Raw genomic sequence first — 22,189 nt, forward strand, 5'->3', positions numbered from 1 at the left:
ATACTGTGTCTGTGTAATAGCTGCAGTTGTTACTACATCTGCTGAAGGCTGGACATTGGTGAGACAGAAGAAAGGAAAGGCCTACAGGCTACTCTTAGGAAAATATAAGGGGAGGGGGTGCCTGGGTGGCACAGAAAGTTAGGTGCCTGGCTCCTGCTTTTAGCTCAGGTCATGGTCTTGGGATGGAGCCCCACATTGGGCTCTATACTCAACACAGAGCCCGCCTTGGATTCTCTCTCCCTCTGCCCCTTCTACTTGTATTTTTTCTCTCTTTCTGTCAAATAAATAAATAAATCTTAAAAGAGAGAGAGAGAGAATATTAGGAGCTAGCTGAAACACAGTCAGTCCATCTGTAAACACAGTCACTGGGTTAGGCCTCCCTCAAAAAAGGCCAAATGTGTGAAGCAAAAACTCCTGGAAGATAAAACAGTGCGGGACAATGACATCAGAGTAGTACCTGAACTCTGAGGAATTCAAATTCATTAGCAGCACTTGTCACTGGGTCTTCTGGACGTGATAAAGAGTACTGCTATTTATTGAGCTCTGCTAGCTTCTAAAATCCTTAAATTGGAGTTAGAGACTGTATGTTTTGCTGTGTCCCTGATTGTGAAGAGGTGGGTTAAGAATCACTCAAGAGTGAAAGGAAAGTCACAAGTGAGCAAATGAAGCCAACTTAAACTCATTTAATTTTCCCCAAGTCTTGGTTACTCTGACCGTATACATTACACTGCAATCTCCTAAGACTTCAGTTTCGTGTTATTTTAATATCAAATTTCATTGAAGGATCTGGGTCACCAATTCAGAACTCTCTAATGGGATCAAAGGCCACCAAGTGACTCTGCTCAGCTGTCCATATTTCAGGTAGAAACTCCAAAAATAAAGTATTTCTTGGCAAAGACTTAGGATAACAACAACAACAACAAAATCCCTTAGGTCCAATTAGCTCTGAACAAGAATATTTAAAATCAGATTGAAGACTTAGATTTGGGGTGGTAAGAGTCCTGCCAAGCCATCCTAGGTCAAGAAGATTCTTTGTACATTTTACATTTTACAAGATTCCAGGTAATGAGTGAGGTAGAAGAAATCTGGCATTACAAACTATACTCTACCAAACATACTCTTACATTTTTCTTTCACCTTTTCCCAGAGGCCCTGAAATATAAAAAAAAAAAAAAAATTTTGTCTGAGAGGCAGTATTGTATAACGCTTAAAAGCAAGGACTCTGGAGTCAGAATAACCCAGCATTAAGTCTCAAAGACTTTGGATTCCCAGGGGCCTCAGTTTCCAGATCTGTAAAGTGAATCTAGTCATTGTACCTATCTCACAGGGTTGATGAGAACATTAATCAGATGACACATCCATAGCATTTAGAACAATACCTAATACACAGAGAACATCCCATAAATATTATAATTATTTCTTTCCCAGACATTATTTGTAATGGCAACATTACAAATGTTGAGCAAAAAGGACACGTCATATTTTTCTTTCTCTTGGTCTGTAAAGACACTTGCTTCATTGACTTTCAAGTAGAAAGTGCTTGGCAGATGGTGGTTGATTTCATTTTGATGTTCCTCCCCATTGCCCTGGCCATTAGATAACCTCCAGGTGATACCTGATTTGGAAGGTCCCAAGTATTGTGCTCTAACCCTTAAATGTTCACTAAACTTACCTTTCTGCATTCCATTCTCATGGGAGTCCTACTCCTAGTGGTACTCAATGAATTAATCAAACATCCACTGGGAAGTGGAAATTTCCTCCAGTCAACAGGAAAAGATATATACAAATCATGAAAGAGGACTTAAGGATCCTGGTTCCCATGGGAATTTTAGATTTTTCTGAAAAATTAGTGGGAAGTTCCTTTTAGGTAGGGTAAACCCCTGGCTATCCTCGTGACGCACCACCAAAGTTGCTCCCTGTTTGTTTGAAATCATAGTCCAAATCCTCCATAGTCTAGGAAATAACTTCAAAATTAACTATTGTCTTCCCACAATTTCTTTAGTCTGCAAAGGTTGTTATTAAAGAACTGAAGCACTAGTTCGTGTGACTCATGTGTGAAGCATGAATTCACAGATACACGGGCAGGACACAGCGTCAAGTCCCCGTCTTCCTATGATTTCCTGTAGCACTTTCTTCGTGCCTCTAGCATCTGACCTGTTCTGCCTTTGCAGAATGTTTTCTTTGACTACTATTTTCATTCTCATAGCAGGGTACAAAGACTATTGAGGGATTCTAAGAAAGAGACATAAAAATTTAAAAATTGTGTATATTTAAGGGACAATCTGGGTGGCTCAGTGGTTGAGCGTCTGCCTTCCGCCCAGGTCGTGATCCTGGGGTCCTGGGATTGAGTGTCACATTGGGCTCCCTGCATGGAGCCTGCTTCTCCCTCTGCCCCCTGTCTCTGCCTCTCTCTGTGTCTCTCATGAATAAATAAATAAAATCTTTAAAAAAAAATTCTAAAAACAGTGAAGCAGACCCTTGATCCTTGAATAAGTACTGCTAAGTAAGAAAAATGATACCTCTACCTGCCTGACCAGGCTGCCCCCCCCACAAAAAAAAAGAAAAGAAAAAAAAAAAGAAAAATGATACCTCAGTATCAAGAAAAGGAATCAATGTTTCCTTATAAAAGAATAGCTTTATTAAATGATAATAAATACCTAATTTTTTGAAATCAGGTATTTTCTATGTTATTTGAGACTGGTAGATTAAAATTACTTTTGCAAAGGGTAGGACAAGTCCCCTCAACTGCTTCAGGTATGGAGTTGGAAACGGGAAAAATTGGGTTTCTGCCCCTATTAAGATGAGCCTATGTAAGTTCCAGCGGTGGTAAAACCTCTAATATATTACAATAAAACTCTGAAATTCTGACCCAAGGGGAAGGAAAATGGTTAGAGTTTCAATTCAGTTGTCATTTACTGTCTCCAATGTGTAAGCTGAGAGTTGAAAACCAAGCCTATTTCTAATTGTTTATTACTTATTGTCACTTTGATGTTTCAGACACCTCAAACATGAAGTTCAAAATTAACAGTCCCCAAGTGTTTAGCCTTTTTGCATTATAAAAATGAATTAAGGGCACGGAAGAATATTGGAAACATAGAGGGACACAGCACTACCATTACAATTTGACGTATTTCCTTCAAGTCTGTTTATCTAAACATAGGTCTGCCTTGTAATCGTTCTATAATACTGAAGTATCTTTTTCTACTCTGCTTTTTTCCCCAGTTACAATGCATTTCTCCATGTACTTGCATAAATTTCAGAACTGTCATTACTGGATTCATAACCACCCAGTGAATGTATATTAACCATTCTTCTATTACGGTTACTAATATTTCAACTACCATTTTCCGTTAATCATTCAATCATTTAGTCACTTATTCATTCTATTTTACCCATCTGGTTTTAAGCGCTCTGAACTATGATCACAACTGCTGGTCTAAGGTCACATCTTGTATTTTATGTTGTTCCTCAAGCTCAGTTCACAGAAATGAAATTAGTATGATGGAAGTACTGACATTTCTAAGACCCTTGATACATAGAAGATTATTTTCTAAAGGGGTTCTAATGAATTTGTATTGCTTCTAGGACAACACTGTCACTCAAGTCAGAATCTGGGGTTTATCTAAGAGTCACTTCTCCCTATAGAAGAAGTGACCAATCCTATCTATCTGGGCTGATCCGTTCTGCACGCCATCAGAAAGGTTTTTTTTTTTTTTTTTTTTTTTTTTAATAGAGATCTAATTATGTCCTTTCTCTGATTAAAGCCCTCCAAAGGCTTGCTGATTTTTTCAGGATAGAGTTCAAAATGCTTAAATCACCCATAACGTCGCCTGCCTAACTAGTCTACTTCATGGTCTTAAAATGCCATCTCACCTGTCCTGCTTTCACATCCCTATATTTTCCCAGGGCTGGTCCCTGTTGACCAGGCCTCTCCTTCCTTCACTTCCCTGGTACAATCCTACCTGCTACTCTGAAAACTTTCTCGTAACTTCACCTGGTCTCCCAAAGAAAGAAATGACATCTTCCCTTCTCTTTGATTTTATAATATATTCATTTTTCACCACTCCTAAGGCTGTATAATTTAGTGGTTAAGAGTTCATACTCTAAAATCAGAACTGCCTATTTCCAAACCTGTGATATAGTCTGTGCCTAAGTTATATAATTTTGTGAGACCTCATTTTTTTTTTCAATGGCAAAATGGAGACATCAGTAGTTTCCACGTCAGAGTCTTCTCGGGATGGTCCTCACGAATACTTACCACAGGATGTGGCGTACAGTGAGTGTTAAGCTGATGCTACCCGTTAATAGTACACTTGCCACATTTCTTTCCTCATAAACAGTTTCTTTGAGAGTAGGCACTATGTCTCTGGGCTTGCTTGGGTACCTGGCATACTACAGATTCTAGACACACATTTGTTGAGTAGATAGACCCAGACCTGACTAAATACAGCATGGCTAATGCACTCCACAGCTTAAACTCTCATGGAAGAGCCAGACGTGCCCAAACAGCTTTCTGGACAGAGCACTGTAAGAAGCTCTACGCTGTGCAGGTCCTGGCCAGGATCTCTATTCCTGGAGGCCTACAGTCTTGCTCCCTGGAAACTCCCAGAAATAAGAGAGAGAAAGGCAGAAGGCAGAGCATAATTAATACAACCACATGTGAGTACACTGAGCAATCAATAGTGATCTATGTGGTTGGATTAAATGACCAATCCAGAGGGCTTCTGACTTCTCACAGAGGCATTTTTAAAGTAAATCCACTGTGATGACCAGAATCCTGACCTTATGCTGAGTCAGAGGGAGAATAAGTGAGAAAGAGGAAAACCAGATTAAATATTTAATGAGAAGATTTTAAATGACTTTAATGTCTCATGCTCAGTGAGTTTTGGATGTAAATTTTGGTTAAAAGGGTCAGACCCTACTTCTATAGTGTGTGTACTTTTAAGTTTCCAAGGCTCATGTTCATGTGTCTTTATAATAATAGATTCTCTCTCTCTTTTTTAAAAGATTTTATTTATTTATTCATGAGAGACACAGAGAGAGAGGCAGAGACATAGGCCGAGGGAGAAGCAGGCTCCCTGTGGGAAGCCTGATGTGGGACTCGATCCCAGGACCCTGGGATCACGCCCTGAGCCAAAGGCAAACCCTCAACCAGTGAGCCACCCAGGTGCCCCAATAATGGATTCTTTTTTTTTTTTTTAAGATTTTATTTATTGATTCATGATAGACACAGGGAGAGAGATTAGATTCTCTTAAATCATGTAAACTTGGGCAGCCCGGGTGGCTCAGCGGTTTAGCGCCGCCTTCAGCCCAGGGTGTGATCCTGGAGACCTGGGTTCGAATCCCACATCGGGCTCCCGTATGGAGCCTGCTTCTCTCTCTCTCTCTCTCTCTCTCTCTCTCATGAATAAATAAATAAATAAAAATCTTTAAGGAATAAAAACAAAAAAATCACGTAAACTCTGAAGACAGAGGAACAGCATCCTCCGAAACATCTAATGGAGAAAGCTGGGATGGTCTTAATGGCCTGAACCAAGCTTCTGGGTAATATCTAATAGTGTTCCAAATATTTCCCTTCTACCTGTCAAGGGACGTGGCTTTGTATTTATTACAACACACAACCAAGTATTGTGCATGGAATTAGCCTCACAATCTACTTCATCCCTGAGAAGAAAACCAGTCAATATTCTCTTAGACAAAACTCCATGCCTCAAGAAGATGTGGGAAAATCAGAATCGCAGATGCATGGAAAACAGAGCTTCATTTTGAAACAAGACAAAACTTAACCTTAAAGGAAGTGTCTGGAACATCTCCTAGGATATTTACTAACAAACTGCTAGGCAAATGTGGCATTTGGCAGCCAGGTGAAGAAGGTCTGCTGTTGGCCTGAAAGCCAACAATTTGAAAGGCGCAAAGTCATGTATCCAAAGTCACTCATAACCTCCCAGGTATAAACAGCACCAGAGCAGACAGATTAAGTAACTCAAGACTCACATTTAAAATCCTACAGGGAATGAAGGAGATGAGACAACTATTTTCATTTTCAGCTTGCATTTCTTCATCTCTTCAAGAAACAACAATTTTTCATGCTAGGATTATTTCTCTACTCAAAATGGTGATAAATTAGAAGTATCTTCTCAGTGTCACTAAATGAATAATCACTTAGGCATAACTTCACAGTAGCTGATATAAACAAACTCATCCAATTAAAATCAGAATGTGTTATAAAATTCTGGTTCAGACTGTAGTATAATTGACTAAAAATTTAAGAAATGTGTATTTCCAGAGCATTTTTCAATATGCTGAACTTTGCAAAAATTTATCAATTCAAACTTTAGTAACACTTCTTATTATTAGCATAATAATAATATATTTATTAGCATGAAAAGGTATAATATATTCTCTATAGTACATGAACCTGAGTCTACAAAATTATCACTTTCTCTCCTGTGGCAGGCCTGATGTGCATGGATCCTGAGAAGCACACACTGCTTCTCAGAGTGACCAAAAGCTTATGTCAATGGCACAGTTGGCTGGAGTTATGAGTATAGTTTGTGGTGAAGCAAACTAGACCACATTATGTAGGGAACCACACTGTGGAAGATCTCAGTCTTAATAGCACTGTGGTAAGAAAAAACCATGGACTATTTACAGAAATAAATCAATTAAGTAGATTTGCTCATTTATAAGCCATCCATTGAATTAGCAAAGGCAGAGATTCTTTGAGATCCTAATAAAAGTTCATTCATTCATCTACTCACTCATGCATTCACTTATTCATTCTATCGTTTTGTTTTTAAGATTTTATTTATTTATTCATGATAGACAGAGAGAGAGAGAGAGAGAGAGAGAGAGGCAGAGACACAGGAGGAGGGAGAAGCAGGCTCCATGCTGGGAGCCCCACACGGGACTCGATCCCGGGACTCCAGGATCACGCCCTGGACCAAAGGCAGGTGCTAAACCGTTGAGCCACCCAGGGATCCCCCATTCTACCGGTTTTTAGGAGTATCTTCTATGTGCCAAGGTTGGAAAAGTAACCTCACAGCCTAGTGAAAGAGATGAATACAATGATTTCAATCTAGCCTGATTTGTGCTTATTTTTTTTAAAGATTTTATTTATTTATTCATGATAGACACAGAGAAAGAGAGAGAGAGGCAGAGACACAGGCAGAGGGAGAAGCAGGCTCCATGCTGGGAGCCTGACATGGGACTCAATCCCGGGTCTCCAGGATCATGCCCTGGGCTGAAGGCAGGTGCTGAATGGCTGAGCTACCCAGGGATCTCCTGATCTGTGCTTACTGAAACAATCTAAACCAAAGTTAGGTTAAGGATGGAAAAAAAAAAGAAAAAATTCCCATGTGTAAGTGTCCTTTCATCAAAGACTTGGCTCCCTGAATGCAACCAGAGAAATTTAGAAAACATCTGTGGCGAGTAGGCAAATGTACATGGGATACCTGCCCACTTGAAGGGGGGGAAAAAGCCTAATGAAGGTTTCTTCAATATGGTATAGAGTCAGACTAAAATATCTTTTTCTTCTCTGAGCTGTTTCCTTATCTGTAAAATAGTATTATAAAATCCAGTTGTCCCTTAAACAACAGGGATTTGAACTACAAGGGGTCCACTTACACGTGGGTTTGTTTCCAGTACAGTACTCTAAGTGTGTTTTCTCTCCCTTATGACTTTCTTAATAACATTTTCTTTTCTCAAAGCTTACCTTATTGTAAGAATACAGTAAATAATACATATAACATACAAAATATGCATTAATTGGCTCTTTATGTTATCGGTAAGGCTTCCAGTCAACAGTAGGCTAGAGGTAGTTAAGTTTTAGGAGAGTCAAAAGTTATATGCAGATTTTCAACTGTACAGGGGGTTAGCACCTCTGACCCTCATGTTGTTCAAGAGTCAATTATATACTCCTTAGGGTTCTTATAAGAATTAAATGAGATATACATTGTTTGTGCTTAAAAGAGTATCTGGCACATATGAAGAACTCCATAAATGTGGTTTCTGTCATTATGATGCTATTATCAACTCAGTGTCATATGCTCGTTTCAGCTCATGAAGTCACCCTCTATTTTTCTAAGTGTTGACGCAACAGTATATTCATATTGACTTTCAACTTGGTATGTCTCAGGTGGTTACTTCAGTCTAAGTCAAGACTTACTTTCTAGACTACTTAAATTTTGTTTGAGGTACTGTAGCAAGGAGGATAAAGTCCTTTCCAAAGCTACAACAAAGCAAAACTCTATTGAGCTCCTCCTGGCTGACATCCGACCGCGTTAGCTGTTAGAATGTCTTCCTTGGGCTACGGAGCTTGTCTCCATTCATGTTCTATCAACTGGTCTTAATTTCTGTCGACTTACAGAGCTAGTTAATGTAAGCTATTTTCTATATGACAGGTCTTCAAATATGTGAAGACAGCTACTGTGTCCTAGCGAAGGTGTCAGTACTTTCTTCATACTAAACATTCCCCAGTGTCTTTACTCTTTATATGACACAATTTAAATAAATCAGAGAGCATTTTCCTTGCACCCCCCTGCCCCCCCCCCCCCCGATTATTACTGTCTTGCAGCTAGTGGTATGAAAGGTACTTTCTTTCTACTTCAAGGGGTGGAGGTTAAAATCTTGAAAGGATGATTAGGAAACCACACACACCAGCTCTGTGACTTGTAGTCACTTGCAATCACCCTGTTTTATGGAAAGAGTCCAAACCCATGTCTGCGTGGTTTTCTATAAGCCCAAGAATCTTGGAATCAGTGTTAGATTCTTTTTCTTTTCCAATAGGGTAAAGAGCCATCAGATAAAAGAGTAGAAGCCTTAAGAAAATCTGATTGGGACAGACCTTTTATAAAACAACAACTATAACAACAATAACAAAGCATCTCAATCTATGCAGATGCATACTTTTTGAAGACAGTATCATTACAAGTATGGAACTCCTCTCTGGCCTTAATTCATGATACAGCAAAAATTATCAGTCACATTACTAATGCGACAGCTTTCCCCAAGACCAGTTTCTTCCCATTCCAATTTACTCTTCACAATGCTTTCAACAAACAAAGCTGATTATGTTGTATCCCTGAGAAAAACTCTTGGCTTCCTTGGTTGCTTAGATCACAACCTACCAATTCCTCAAACTAAGGAAATTCTTGCACCTCCCCCCACTGCACCCCCACCAAATATGCCTTTCTAAATCTCAGATAGTGGTTATCCCACTATGTACGCTTCACCATCCTACATTCCTAACCTCAGCCAGCTGTGTAACAGATGTGAGCTTTAGGTTGAGCCAAAAAGGAGGTGGCCTAATAATATATCTTCACGACTCACTACTGTTAAGAGTTAGGTAGATGGGACCACCAAGAGCCCCATCTACCACCATCTTTCCCTACCACCATTTCCTAGACATGTGCTAGGCTTGATCAGAACCCCAAGACCTTATTCTTTGCTGTTGTCTCCATATAAAAGAATGCACTTCTCCTAATTCCCCTGTAAAACCTCGTTTACTTTAAGATGATAATCAAATGCCACTCTGTGAAACCTTTCTGCATTTTCCTAGGCACTATGCCTTACAATCCCCTCTGTGCTCTTGTGGTCTTAAGTCTTTTCTCTGTAGGAGCAGTTACTGATTTATAATGTAATTTTTATTTGTGTACTTCCTTTCCTTATTAGATTATGAGCTCCTCTGGTGTACTGAGGATTCGTATCTTACTCACTTTTGTAACCTCAGAACCTATCATTGTGTCTGTTGCACAATGATAATACATGTTTGTTGAGTGAGTAATAAAATAAAATGTCTATTTTGTTTTGAAAAAGAAAGCTGATTTCCGTAAAGTTCCAGAAAAAAATGAGAAAAGAAAGAAAAGTAGAAATTACAGATTTGTCATGACTGTTCAGTGAATTGTAAGACCTTGCCAAATAATAAAATATTGTTTTAATAGACCCCTGCAATCTCCATCTTAAGAGCTAAAGAGATGAAGTTTTTATGGGCATGTTTATTCAAGCCAGTGTACTAAGCCAATTGTGAATCTGTGGCCACTTAAAAGTACCAAAGCTTAAAAAAAATAAAACGGTGCATGTATTTATTTACCATCAATTACTGAAAATTACTGTTTTTTCTCAATCTAAATAGTTCATATATTCAGTGTCAAAATTTTTTTATTTTCATAACTTCCTATGTTCACATGACCATGTATTTAGTTGGCAAAATTTCTACTTGTCTCTACTTAATTGTTTCTCTAACAATGAGTAATTTTTCCCCCTTGAAATCAATCTGACAGTCAAACTGACAGCCATAGTCAGTGCTGTTTGTAAATGCATATTTTTGGGTTGCTATAATTCAAGGTATCACCAATGTTTCTTAATTCAAATATTTACTCTATGTGCAGTATCCCCCAATATGGCATTTCTTACAGCTGCTAGATATTTTCTAGAATCCTACCATGTGAAATTAAACATAGTCTTCAAACGGTAAGAAACCTTGGCTCGCGACCAGAATAACTGCTTTCAGGTTGCTTTAGACTTTTGTTGATCTCAAGGCAGACACCTCGACATATGGTAGGAATGTTCTCTCCTCATCAGTTCTTTACTTAAGGATGCAATTTCCTTCTGGGATGAGGAGAATGGTAAGGATTCAGAGCCAGTGGATTCTTTGAAAAGGAATTTTATTAAGTGTTGATCTGTTATAAGTAACTGAATGATATTTTTTACCCCTCTTTCTGGGAAGTGAGAGCCTGGGTATCTTTTGACTTACTCCATGTTCATTAATTTAATCTAGAATTGTAAACCTTGTAATTAAAAAATCAAATTATAACATTTCTTTAAAAAAAATGTGCTTGGGAGAATGGAGGACTCAATAAGAATCCACTGTTCTCAACGTGGGCCAACTCCTCCTGCCCAGGGGCGTTTGGTTATATCTGAACACATTTTGGGTTGTCACAACTGGTAAGGTGCTACTGGCATTTAGTGTGTAGAGAAATCCAGCCTTCCAATTCTTGTTCTCCCATAAGGAAGGTTTCATTTTTCCTCTGGCTGCTTCCAATATTTTTTTCTTTAGCTCTCAGTTTGATTGTAATGTATCTGGGTATTGACTTTTAAAGATTCATTCAGTTTGGATTTTGCTGAACTTCTTGAATGTGGAGGTCTATTTGCCAAATTTGGAAAGTTTTCTTAAAATTATTTTGTCAATTATTTTTTGGGCAAAAACTCTTTTTTCCTTTCCTTCAGGGACTTGGCTGTTGGCTGACACAAATGTCAGAATTTTGGTATTGTCCCAAAGGTCCATGTAGCACTGATCTTTTTTTTTTTTTCAAATTTGTTGTTGTTCAGATTGGACTTCTATTAATTTGTCTTCACGATTAAGAGAAATTAATCTGACTCTTCCCTTGTTACCTCCATTCTGCTACTGAACCCATTTAGTGAGGGGTTTTAAATTTTGGTTGCTTTCTATCTTTCTCTTCGCTTCAAGAATGTTTGCCCTTACTTCTTGGAACATTTTTATCATGATTGCTTTAAAAGTCTTTGGTAGAAAATTCCAGCATTTGCATCAATTCAGAGTAGTCTGTTGATTATCTTTTCCCAAGTGAATTGAAGTTTTCCCGGTTCTTTACATGCTGAGTAATTTTGGATTGTATTCTAGATATTTTGGATATTATGTTATGAGATTTGGAGTCTTATTTAAACCATATGTGAAATGCTGGTATTTTTGTTTTATCAAGAGATCAACCTGGTTGGATTCAGAATGCAAATTCTGACCGGCCTTCTATAGATTGTGGTTTCAAAGTCAGTTCTCTTTTCCAACATCTTTGTAACACTACTGGATCTGTCCTGTATATGCTCCATCCAGGGTTCAGTCTGGAATCCAGGCAGTGGTGTATCCCTTAGTTCAGTTCTCAAAGCCCTTGGTAAGCATACTGCCTAAAACCAGACCCAAGCACATCCAGCTCAGGAGTAAGCTGAGGAGTTCATAAAGAATTTTATGGGGGACGCCTGTCTGTCTGTCAGTGGAGTGTGTTATTCTGGATCTTGGGGTTGTGAGTTAGGGCTCCCCACACTGGGTGTAGAGATTGCTTAAAAACAAAATCTTAAAAAAGAAAACAACTTTATGGGATTTTAAAAAAATCTTCATTGTCTCTCTAATCTGCCTGATACTTTTTGGTTCCTGAGGACACTCCTCTGACTAGAGAGCTTGTACTTCATTTTTTCCAGTCTGCCACAAACTAACCATGTGATTTTCCTGGTTTCTTGCTCTTGGGAAGTAGACTGACTGCACACAACAGTGTTACTTAAATCTAGCTGTCAATACTGGATCTGGTTGAAATGCCTTGAAATTTCTGTTATGTAGGTGACACTCATCTCTGGTTTCTAATACAAATGTAAACATTCATTATTTATTTATTCAATATATATTAACTGAGCATTTACTATGTGCGAGTCAGTGCTTCAGTGAATGATTCGAGGACCCTTCTCTCAGGGACTTACATTTAAAATGAGGGGAAACGGGGGATCCCTGGATGGCTCAGCAGTTTGGCACCTGCCTTTGGCCCAGGGCGTGATCCTGGAGTCCCAGGATCGAGTCCTGTGTTGGGCTCCCTGCATGGAGCCTGCTTCTCCCTCTGCCTGTGTCTCTGCCTCTCTCTCTCTCTCTCTGTGTGTGTCTATCATAAATAAATACTCTAAAGAATGGTTAAGATGGTAAATTTTGAAAAAAAAAAGAGGGGTAATGAAGTGAATAAATATTAAGTAAATATATGATATGTCAGAAAGAGATAAGTGCTAGAGAGAGATAGAGTGAGCAGGGGTGCAGACTCTACTCAAAGTAAAGTAGGAGCCAGGACAGTGAGGAAAGGAGTAATGAGACCTGCCTGAAGTTAAAAGGATTGTTCCAATATTTCCTATTGGAAATATATATCCTATATATTTTCATTTCAAAGATAATTTGGGAGGTAAGACAGTTGGAAGTCCATGTGCAACCTGCCATCTTGCTCAGAAGTTCCCTGATACCACGTCTCTTCTTTTTAATCTTCTGAATTCTATATGCTCAAAGCACAGTTTTCAAGGATACCTGGAGAACACGCCACTTCTCTATTAATAAACAGCATTAGGAGTAGAATTAGTTACTATTTACAGCTCCCTACTTTTTTCTTTTTAACAGCAAACGTTGACTCGTGTACTCTGGGCCAAGTTTCTTTAAGGTTTTAGTTTACAATAATTCTTTTCTTGTGTGTCTTATAAATAGGCTCATTGAACAAAAATCAGAAATCATAGATAAGCAAACAGAAGGAAGAAAGGTAACTGAGAAATATCCATTTAAAAATAATTTGGGGGGCACCTGGGTGGCTCAGTCAGTTAAGTGTCTGCCTTTGGCTCAGGTCATGATCCCAGGGTCCTGGGATCAAGTTCCACATCCCAGGGGTGCCTGGTGCCTGGGGAGCCTGCTTCTCCCTCTCTCTCTGCCCACCGCTCCCCCTACATGTGTTCTATGTCAAATAAATAAATAAAATCTTAAAAAAAAATTCTGTTTTATATACTCCCAGGTTTTGGTTTGTTTTTTTTTAACCACAAGTAAGTTTCAAGGGCTTTTCAACAATTGGTCTCAAGGTAATTATGGGCTCAGCCACTAACACGAGAGCATCAGTACCACCGTACCATGCTGCATGACAAAATGTCCAACTTCACTATGTCAGGTTTTTAATTCTACCACTTGGCAAGGAGACATATATATCACCTGTTTAGTGTCCTCTAAAAATCTCTAGTAAAGCTTCTGAACTGATGGTGAATGATATTTTCTAGTAACTCACCTGCTAAATTTATAGCTAGGTCAATCCACATGTGTCCTTTTGTCATTAATAAAGACAATGATGTCAATGCTCGAGCAGGAGCACAGACAACTGCTAATTTTTAAGTACTCTGTTCTAGCCACACTGATAAGCAACTTATAAATACAAATTAAAAACATCTTCTATAATATTTCAGAAAATTATATCACTATAAGGTATCAGAGTTTAGTTTTGACTTATTTTCAGAAAAATGAGCTAGCCATAGAGTCAGTAAGACTCAAGAGAAGCAGATAGTCATGTCTGCTTGAACTATTCTCACTTATTTATCCAGGTCTCATCAATAATGAAGCTGCCCCCCAATACCACCAGCATAGCATTTAATTCTTCTGCTACACTGCACTGAAATGCTCTGAAAAAAGTTCCTCTTGTTATATTATTTACTACTGTTGCATCAGCATCCTAAATTACATGTGCTAGCTCTTTGCTAAGAAAATAGGCAATTTTTCAGGGAATGGATTACTCTTTGGTAAATCACAGCCATTACCACCTTTCTCCAAAAAGGCAAAAGATAAAAATTTTATCCAAAGCATGACATTCCAATACCACTCTTTGACCTAATAATTCTACTTCAAGAAATACAGCATAAGAAAAAAAAAACCACCATAGATGAGTGAAACAACAGGAAAGTGAGCAAAAACAGCAAAAGAACATAGCCATGCAGATAGTGAAACACTAAGTAGACATGAAGCATCCCAGTTTAAAAGATTATTTCCAGGGATCCCTGGGTGGCGCAGCGGTTTGGCGCCTGCCTTTGGCCCAGGGCGCGATCCTGGAGACCCGGGATCGAATCCCACGTTGGGCTCCCGGTGCATGGAGCCTGCTTCTCCCTCTACCTATGTCTCTGGCTCTCTCTCTCTCTCTCTCTATCTCTCTCTCTCTCTCTGTGTGACTATCATAAATAAATTAAAAAAAAAAGATTATTTCCAGACATGGGAAATGCTAACAAATTTTGTATGAAAAGGACAAGTTCCCAAGCTATATGCAACGAGACCTCAATTTTGTAAAATACATACATATGTATGTTTGTTTACTACACAAATATGTTTATATATATACCAATACTGAAAAGATATAGCCCAAGGTACTAACCACAGATCATATTAATGTGGAGAATTATTTCCACTTTTAATGTTTTCTACATTTCTACAACAAATATATATTTTTATATTAAAAAAGAGACTCAAACAGATCGCCAGTTTTCAGGGTTTTTTTTTTTAACTCATGCAAGTTTTCTTTAAAACAAAGTTAGAGTGTTAGAGATCTGTTGTAGACTGGTATCTTTTATCAACTTACATTAAAGACTCTGACTGTTTTCAATGATCTAAATGAAACAACACTTTTCCTCCTAGGGAATGTTTTGGTTTTCTTTCTTTTCATACTGGGGTATTTAAGTAGAATATGATTGGCCTTGATCAAAATAAAAAATGACTGCAAATTTCCAAATTTTATTAATAATCTCTCCTTCCTTTCAGATTGGGCCACACAACACAATCAGCAATACCCAAAGTAGGTTAATTTAACTTCTGTGAGTCTGAATCTGATAACCTATAGTATCTGTGCCAAAGTGGAGTCATTCTTTTTTCTTTTAAAGATTTTACTTATTTATTCATGATAGAGACAGAGAGAGGCAGAGACACAGGCAGAGGGAGAAGCAGCAGGCTCCATGCTGGGAGCCTGACGCAGGACTCGATCCTGGGACTCCAGGATCATGCCATGGGCCAAAGGCAGGCGCTAAACTGCTGAGCCACCTGGGGATCCCCAAGTGGAGTCATTCTTAGTGGCCCGTGACAGGTCTCTGCTGCTTTGAATACCTGCCTATAACTGGACGATGGACAGATTTGGCTGCCTCACCCAAAATTGTCATTCTTCAGGATCTTCATAAGAAATAAATAGGGCCAAGACCATAGTGTCCCAATTCTAAGAAGTGTTTTACCTATGCAGGGAATAATATCTCCCGTTACCATGGAAAAATACCAACGAAGTCACAGTGTGAACTAAGACATATGGGTAAAGACAAAATATATACCCACTAGCTTGTCTCTACAACTTATATCTTTGAATCTTTAATTTCCTCCTCTCTGAAACGTAGGTGATAAAACCTGTTTATGGGCAGCACACGTAAGTGAATGTGTGAAAAACGCAGAGCACAGTGCTTGGTGCACAGTTGTTAAAATTTGGTAAGTGGTAGTGTAGAGATGTCAGTATGATTGGGGAAGAATAAACTTGTACGCATATTTATGCAAACCAAAGAAGACAAAAACATTAATACTTTGAAACAATCTATGGGGGAAATGATAGACTTGAAGATAATTTAAAACACACAAAGATAAAAAAAAATAAAAATAAAAAAATAAAAAATAAAAAAAAAATAAAAAAAAATAAAAAAAAATAAATAAAAAATAATAAAAAATAAAAAAAATAAAAAATAAAAAAATAAAAAAAAATAATAAAAAAATAAAATAAAATAAAAAAAAAACACACAAAGAGAATTTAGCATATTCAACAGCTACCATTTTACTGTGCTTCCTCTAAACTACATATTCCTATTAACAGTCTCAAAATTGGGAAATAAGATCATATGATAAGGTGCTTAAATAAAGTGATTACTGCAAGCTGGTTGTGTTCTTTCCTGCAATTATGACTGCTGACATTAATTATGTTTTTATGTGTAGCATATGATCTGCACATTTTCTGGCTGCAGCACCAAACCAGATGCAGGACACTCTTTTTCAGCATGAGTAATGGAAAGAAGACCACAAAATCTCATCACTTTGGGAGGCAGGGCTGGAGAACAGGGCAAGAAACACCTCACCACCTCTTGTTCTTTGGGAAAGAAACAAGGGCTGATAATGAAACAAACCCAAGTATAGAAGGAGGCTCCAATTCCTGACCTTCTTCTAAAAAGGCAAAGCAGAAGTTAAGAGAGTAAAAACAGAGTCCTGCCCTGTCCATATCTAACAGAGGGTCTGGAATTGAGTAACTCTTATTGTTGAATGAATGAAGAAATCAGTGAAGCCTCAAAATTAAGACTCTGTATGTGAAATAGCTGTGGGGGGACCTCAGAGGCCCAGGGTGGGGTGGAGGGTGTGTTGACCAACATGGATATTCACTGGGTTACTACCTGATTTCCCACTAAGTGATGAAATGTGAGAACCAAAATTTTAATTGGGCTACAAGCATCTTGGGAGGACATTTCTCAGAGTGTGCTTACAAATATGGTTTGGAACAACTTCATAGTAAGTGACAGACCAACGCTGCGTAATGATCTGGCTGTGGTTATCACAGCTGCAGCATATATTCTCCTTAGAATGAGGGCACATTTAGTATAATGACTTGAGGAAACATTTAGTGTAATGCTACAGAGTAAGGGTTTAGAATACAGACGATAATAAAGATAATAGCTAAAAATTACCTAGGACTTCTCAAGTCCAGACACTGGGCTAAATGGCTTTTCATGGATGACTCATGAATCCTCCATACAATTATCTGAAGTAGGTTACTGTATCTACTTTATAGATACTAAAAAAACTAAGGCCTAAGGGATTTACAAATACTCCCAAATCCACACAGATAGTAATAGTGAAAAGACCAAGATTCGTAACGTAAAATATCTGATTTCGGAGCCTAAAAGATGAACCACTATGTTATTCTGACTAACAGGATTCATTTACAGTTCTAAAGGCCTAAATCTGAAATAATCAGTATTTGAATTATTGGGTATTGTTGTCTTCTAAAACACTTTTTACTTTTTCTACCTGATGAAAACTCTAACTAGTTCTGATGTGATTAAAATTTAAGCTTTAAGGCTGTTCCCTATACCTATGTGTGGAATTAGGTATTTTTATGTGTCTTTCCAATTATTATGTCTATTTGGGCACAAAAACATTCCTAGAATTATCTGCTTCAAACTCTTTATGTGAAAGAACAGTTTGGGTCGTTTTTTTAAAAAAGATTTTATTTTTTTATTCACGAGAGACACAGAGAGGGGCAGAGACATGGGCAGAGGGAGAAGTAGGCTCCTTGCAGGGAGACTGATGTGGGACTTGATCCCAGGATCCCAGGGATCCTGAGCCAAAGGCAGATGCTCAACCACTGAGCCACCCAGGCATCCTGGGTAAAAGGATTTTCTACCGCTGGCTAAAGGGAATACAATACAGCTGTGTACGAGGCTGAAACTGTCAAACCCCCAGCATCTACCTGGATCTCCATACAGACATGGGGATATTCCTGAAAAATGAGGAAGTCTCAAAATCCTTTCCCAAGAAAGACAGGCATTGTGCTAAGGACCCCATAATAGTTCTAAGGTCACTTCAGACTAGCTCTGATTATTTCTTTTCATTCTGATGGAAAATGTACTTCTGGAATCACAATAATGGAAGAAGAGCTGGACCAAAGAGAAACATTTGGTAATCAAAAAAGCCAAAAAAAAAAGGGGGGGGGGGTGGCAGAAAAGACTAGTCTTGCTTTTTAATCTAAAGGGACCTAAAGTTCTCTGGACTTGATAGGTATGGGTTTAGCTTCCTGTTCTTTTAGATGACAAATGTGTCCTAGTGAGCTGATCTGGCTTCTCAATAAGCTTTAATCTCTCCCTTTTGCCCTCTGCCTCTTGTCCTTTCTTTTTCCAGCAAGACTATACACAGAAAAGTGGGATGTGGAGTGTGCTGCGTTTGCTTCAGAAAAGTAGTATTCGACACCCAGAACTCTAATGACTGTTAACCTGCCAGCTGGTCACTAATGGTTAGAAGACTGTTCACCCCACTAAATGACAAAGCAGCCAGGGGTCCCCTATAAACAGCATTCCAAGAATCATAACTCTTGCGAGTCCCAGGAAATCTGGAAAGAAAAGAATTTCTAGGTAGCAAAGAAGCAGGCGTGGGGTATGTGTGTGTGAGTGCCTTATACACGTTTGTGTGTTTACTGCACATCCTCCAGATTCTCTTCAAGAGCCAAGATCTTATTCCCCTAACAACTGGGAATATTGGTTGCTGGCTGCTGATGCACCTGATGCCTCTCTGAGAACTACTCTTGGGAATTACCCTCCACCAAGAGGAGCTGCTTCACCCTAGGATTACTGAGCCCCTCCCCCAGGGCAGCTCAAATCCAATGACTGCAAAACAGAGGCGAGGCCTGTTTGCTTGGATATGACACAACTCCAAAGGACCACCCTAGCTCCAGAGCCACCAGAGGTCAGCTTCTCCCCCTTTGCCCCATCCTGCCTCACCCACTCCTTTCAACAGTGGAGAACACTCTCTTGAATCATCTCCCAAGACTGCAAAGCAAGTAAGCAGAAGAGTTGCCACTCAAATCCAAACTCTCAGCCCCAGGTTTCTATCAACTTTATCAAGCCCTAGACTTTGACTCACAAAATATAAATCCTTACATCTTACTTAGCAAGACATACAGGGCCCCTTTCTAGGATAGCCACCATCCTTTCTAGCCTCACATCTCTTCACTCAACTCCCACGTGACCCTGGCCCAGTGACAGCAAACTCTTTCCTGAACATGTTGTATTACTGCTTTCCCTAGAACAGTGTCTTTGTCTGCTTGATGACCACCTCCTCTTTGTCTGCTTGATGACCACCTCCTTCTCCTGCAAGTCTCACTCCAAGGATTCCCTCTTCCATGAAGAATTTCCTGACCCTTCCTCCCCCTAGGAAGGTTACGATCTTCAGCTTTGAGTTCCCACAGCGGGCTGTGTGTCCCTTTAGCATGATAACTGTTTATTACTATAATGAGCTCCATGCAGGCAGGGACGTGTCTTTTAACTCTGCTTCCTCAGGCATTTTAAAGATGTTCTGTTGAACAGATAAAAAAAATGGATTTGACAAGGTGCTGGCTCCAGATGCCCTGGCTGAACAGATGCCAGCCTTCACACAACTAGAGGCATCCTATAGTGCCATCCAAATTTGGAATGTGACCTTCTTGAGCACAAGGACTGGTTTTTCTTCCTCTATGTAGACTTTCCAAGACCTGACACCATCTCCTGATCTTAAAAGATGCTCAAAAAACCCCAGTGAACTAAATGAGGCCTTGGCTGAACGGGCTGACATCTGAGAAAATCACTTTCATGGTTCCATCTAAACTGTTTTTCAAATTTCTATTTCCTAAGACACATTGGGCAATTCTCTACCTGTACTCTTCTTAATATGTTCTTCCAAATTTAAGGGCCTCCTTTGTTTGAAACATTTATTACTTTTTTCCTATTTCACAGAGCAAAGGAGGACCTGGAGTTTGCTAAATTACAGTTCTGGGTCAGAAACAGAACCCAGTGGACAGCCCTGGTGACTCAGCAGTTTAGTGCCACCTTCAGCCCAGGGCGGGATCCTGGAGACCTAGGATCGAGTCCCACCTCGGGCTCCCTGCATGGAGCCTGCTTCTCCCTCTGCCTGTGTCTCTGCCTCTCTCTCTGTGTCTCTCATGAATAAATAAAAAATCTTTAAAAAAAAAAAGAAAGAAAGAAATGGAGCCTAGTGTGGACACATCAAACATAGCTAAGAGGTTTTCCAGCTGGCCCGCTGAACACTACATCTTTGTTTTCAAGGGCCCCTTTGAAACATAAATATGTCATTTACCTACAAGGTGGGGTTTTTCCCCCCTACTTTCTGAAACTAATGCTTACTTACTGAATAGAGTACAGATACTGGTATAGACACCCCACACCACTAAGCACAAAACTGAGGAGTGGTGGGGAGAGCCCTTGTCCCATAAACATAAAAAGGGAAAGTGAGTCTCATTGGGTAAGTAGCTGCATTCCCTACCCAGGATATGGTCCGATTCTGTTCCCATTCTTAACAAAAATAAAATTACTGAGAGCTGGCTGAGAGTGCTTAACAATGATTAAGAAGGCTTAAAAGCCCAGCCCCTACTTTTTAAAGTAGATTTGGAAAGGAGGAAGCTCTCTGGCATGTAAGAGACTGAATTTTCTATGCTCTGTGAGATTTTCTTCATGTCATCCTCTCACCACCTCCGCTGCTAGTCTGGTGAGAACAAAGATAAAAAAAAAAAATGAACCTTGCTAACATTTTCCCCAGAGAGCAGCACATCCGGTTGCCTTGTCCTTCACAAGTGTCTGATCATGTGTGAGCCCAAAACACAGAACTTAAAGGCTTTTCCTCTCCTGTTTGATTTTCTTCCTAAGTGTAGGCAACACATTCCTAAGGACAGGGGTGCAATCTGCAGGTCCATCTCATTTCACAATTTTGCTTGCATTGTCTTCAGGTCACAGATTCAGCGATTTACAACTCTGTAGGCATGCCCGCTCAGGGCTGACCTTATCGTTTTGTGTCTTGAGTTTTCAAAAGAATTTTCTTTCTCTTAGCCAAAACCTACAGAGTACAAATAAGTAGCGAAGGTGCTGGCCCCTTCTCCATCGCGCAGTGTCTTCTCGAGAAGACACACTGCACCAGGATGGGGGCGGGGGGGGGGGGGGGAGAGGATGTACCTTTTTAAACATCCGAGTAGAATCCTCACTTATCTGCATGAACCGCATAATCACATTGTTCAGATAGATGTCACTCAAAGTTGCGTGGTCTTTGCTTTCTCTTCTCACTTGGTTCAGAAGCAAATACCAGCAGTTCACTGGAGACAACAAGTTCTGGTCTTTCCTGAGAAGGGAAGAAAAATAGAATTACCATCAATTTCAAAGCTGCCCCAAGCAGCTGAGGGAAGCCACCAAGGCAAACGAGGAGCCACAACAGATGGGTATTGTTGCTGGTCTTGCTCATAGCGGGCTACTCCCTAGCCAGGAGGATGGCCTTCCAGGCTGTGATGGCTGAAAGCCAGCAATTCCCTAAACTTGGGGGGAGAAACTTGGACCATGGACACCAGTCAAAACCCCCCACTCCTGACAAGGGCCATGGGACCCTAATATACACAGTAATCAGCCAGGCTTTCAGCTTTAATCACCCCATTGAAGAAAGTAGTTTCTATTTACACAAAAACCTATTGACTACTGTCTCTCAGACAGACTGTGGTTGCCACTGCACACAAAGTCTGCTTTGAATGTCCAGTCTGCTGCTGGAAAAGAGATTTGGCTTAGGTATGCTTTCCATGGAACGTACATTTGAGGATTATTTATTAATCCCCTGATACATAAACCCCAGCATCCCAAAAAGTGTTCCTGGGAATCACAACTCTACAACACTGTCTGAAGGCTCATGAATAGAACCAAGGAGTGTAGTGGCTCGTGACTTGTCATTAAACACTTTCATGTTTGTAACTATCCTTTGTTTTACTCTGATATTTTGATTTTATTTTATTTTTTAAAGTAGGCTCCACACCCAACGTGGAGCTCAAACTCATGACTCCAAGATCACGAGTTTCATGCTCCCCCAACTGAGCCAGCCAGGTGC

The 22,189-nt window shown here is 39.6% G+C and overlaps 1 protein-coding gene across 4 annotated transcripts in view; it reads right to left on the reverse strand.

Moving 5' to 3' along the window:
* Positions 1-22,189, reverse strand: part of SRGAP1 (SLIT-ROBO Rho GTPase activating protein 1) — a 271,551-nt gene that overhangs the window by 110,023 nt on the left and 139,339 nt on the right. For all 4 annotated transcript variants that reach the window (XR_005987824.1, XM_041755347.1, XM_041755346.1 and 1 more), the window contains exon 3: positions 21,280-21,442. Coding sequence is in view for 3 of the 4 variants with exons in the window: in XM_041755347.1 (XP_041611281.1) it covers positions 21,280-21,442 (163 nt within the window). In the remaining variant the exon portion in view is untranslated. The remainder of the gene's footprint in view (positions 1-21,279; positions 21,443-22,189) is intronic.

The sequence above is a fragment of the Vulpes lagopus genome, chromosome 5 (genome assembly GCF_018345385.1).
Source record: "Vulpes lagopus strain Blue_001 chromosome 5, ASM1834538v1, whole genome shotgun sequence".
Lineage (NCBI taxonomy): Eukaryota > Metazoa > Chordata > Mammalia > Carnivora > Canidae > Vulpes > Vulpes lagopus.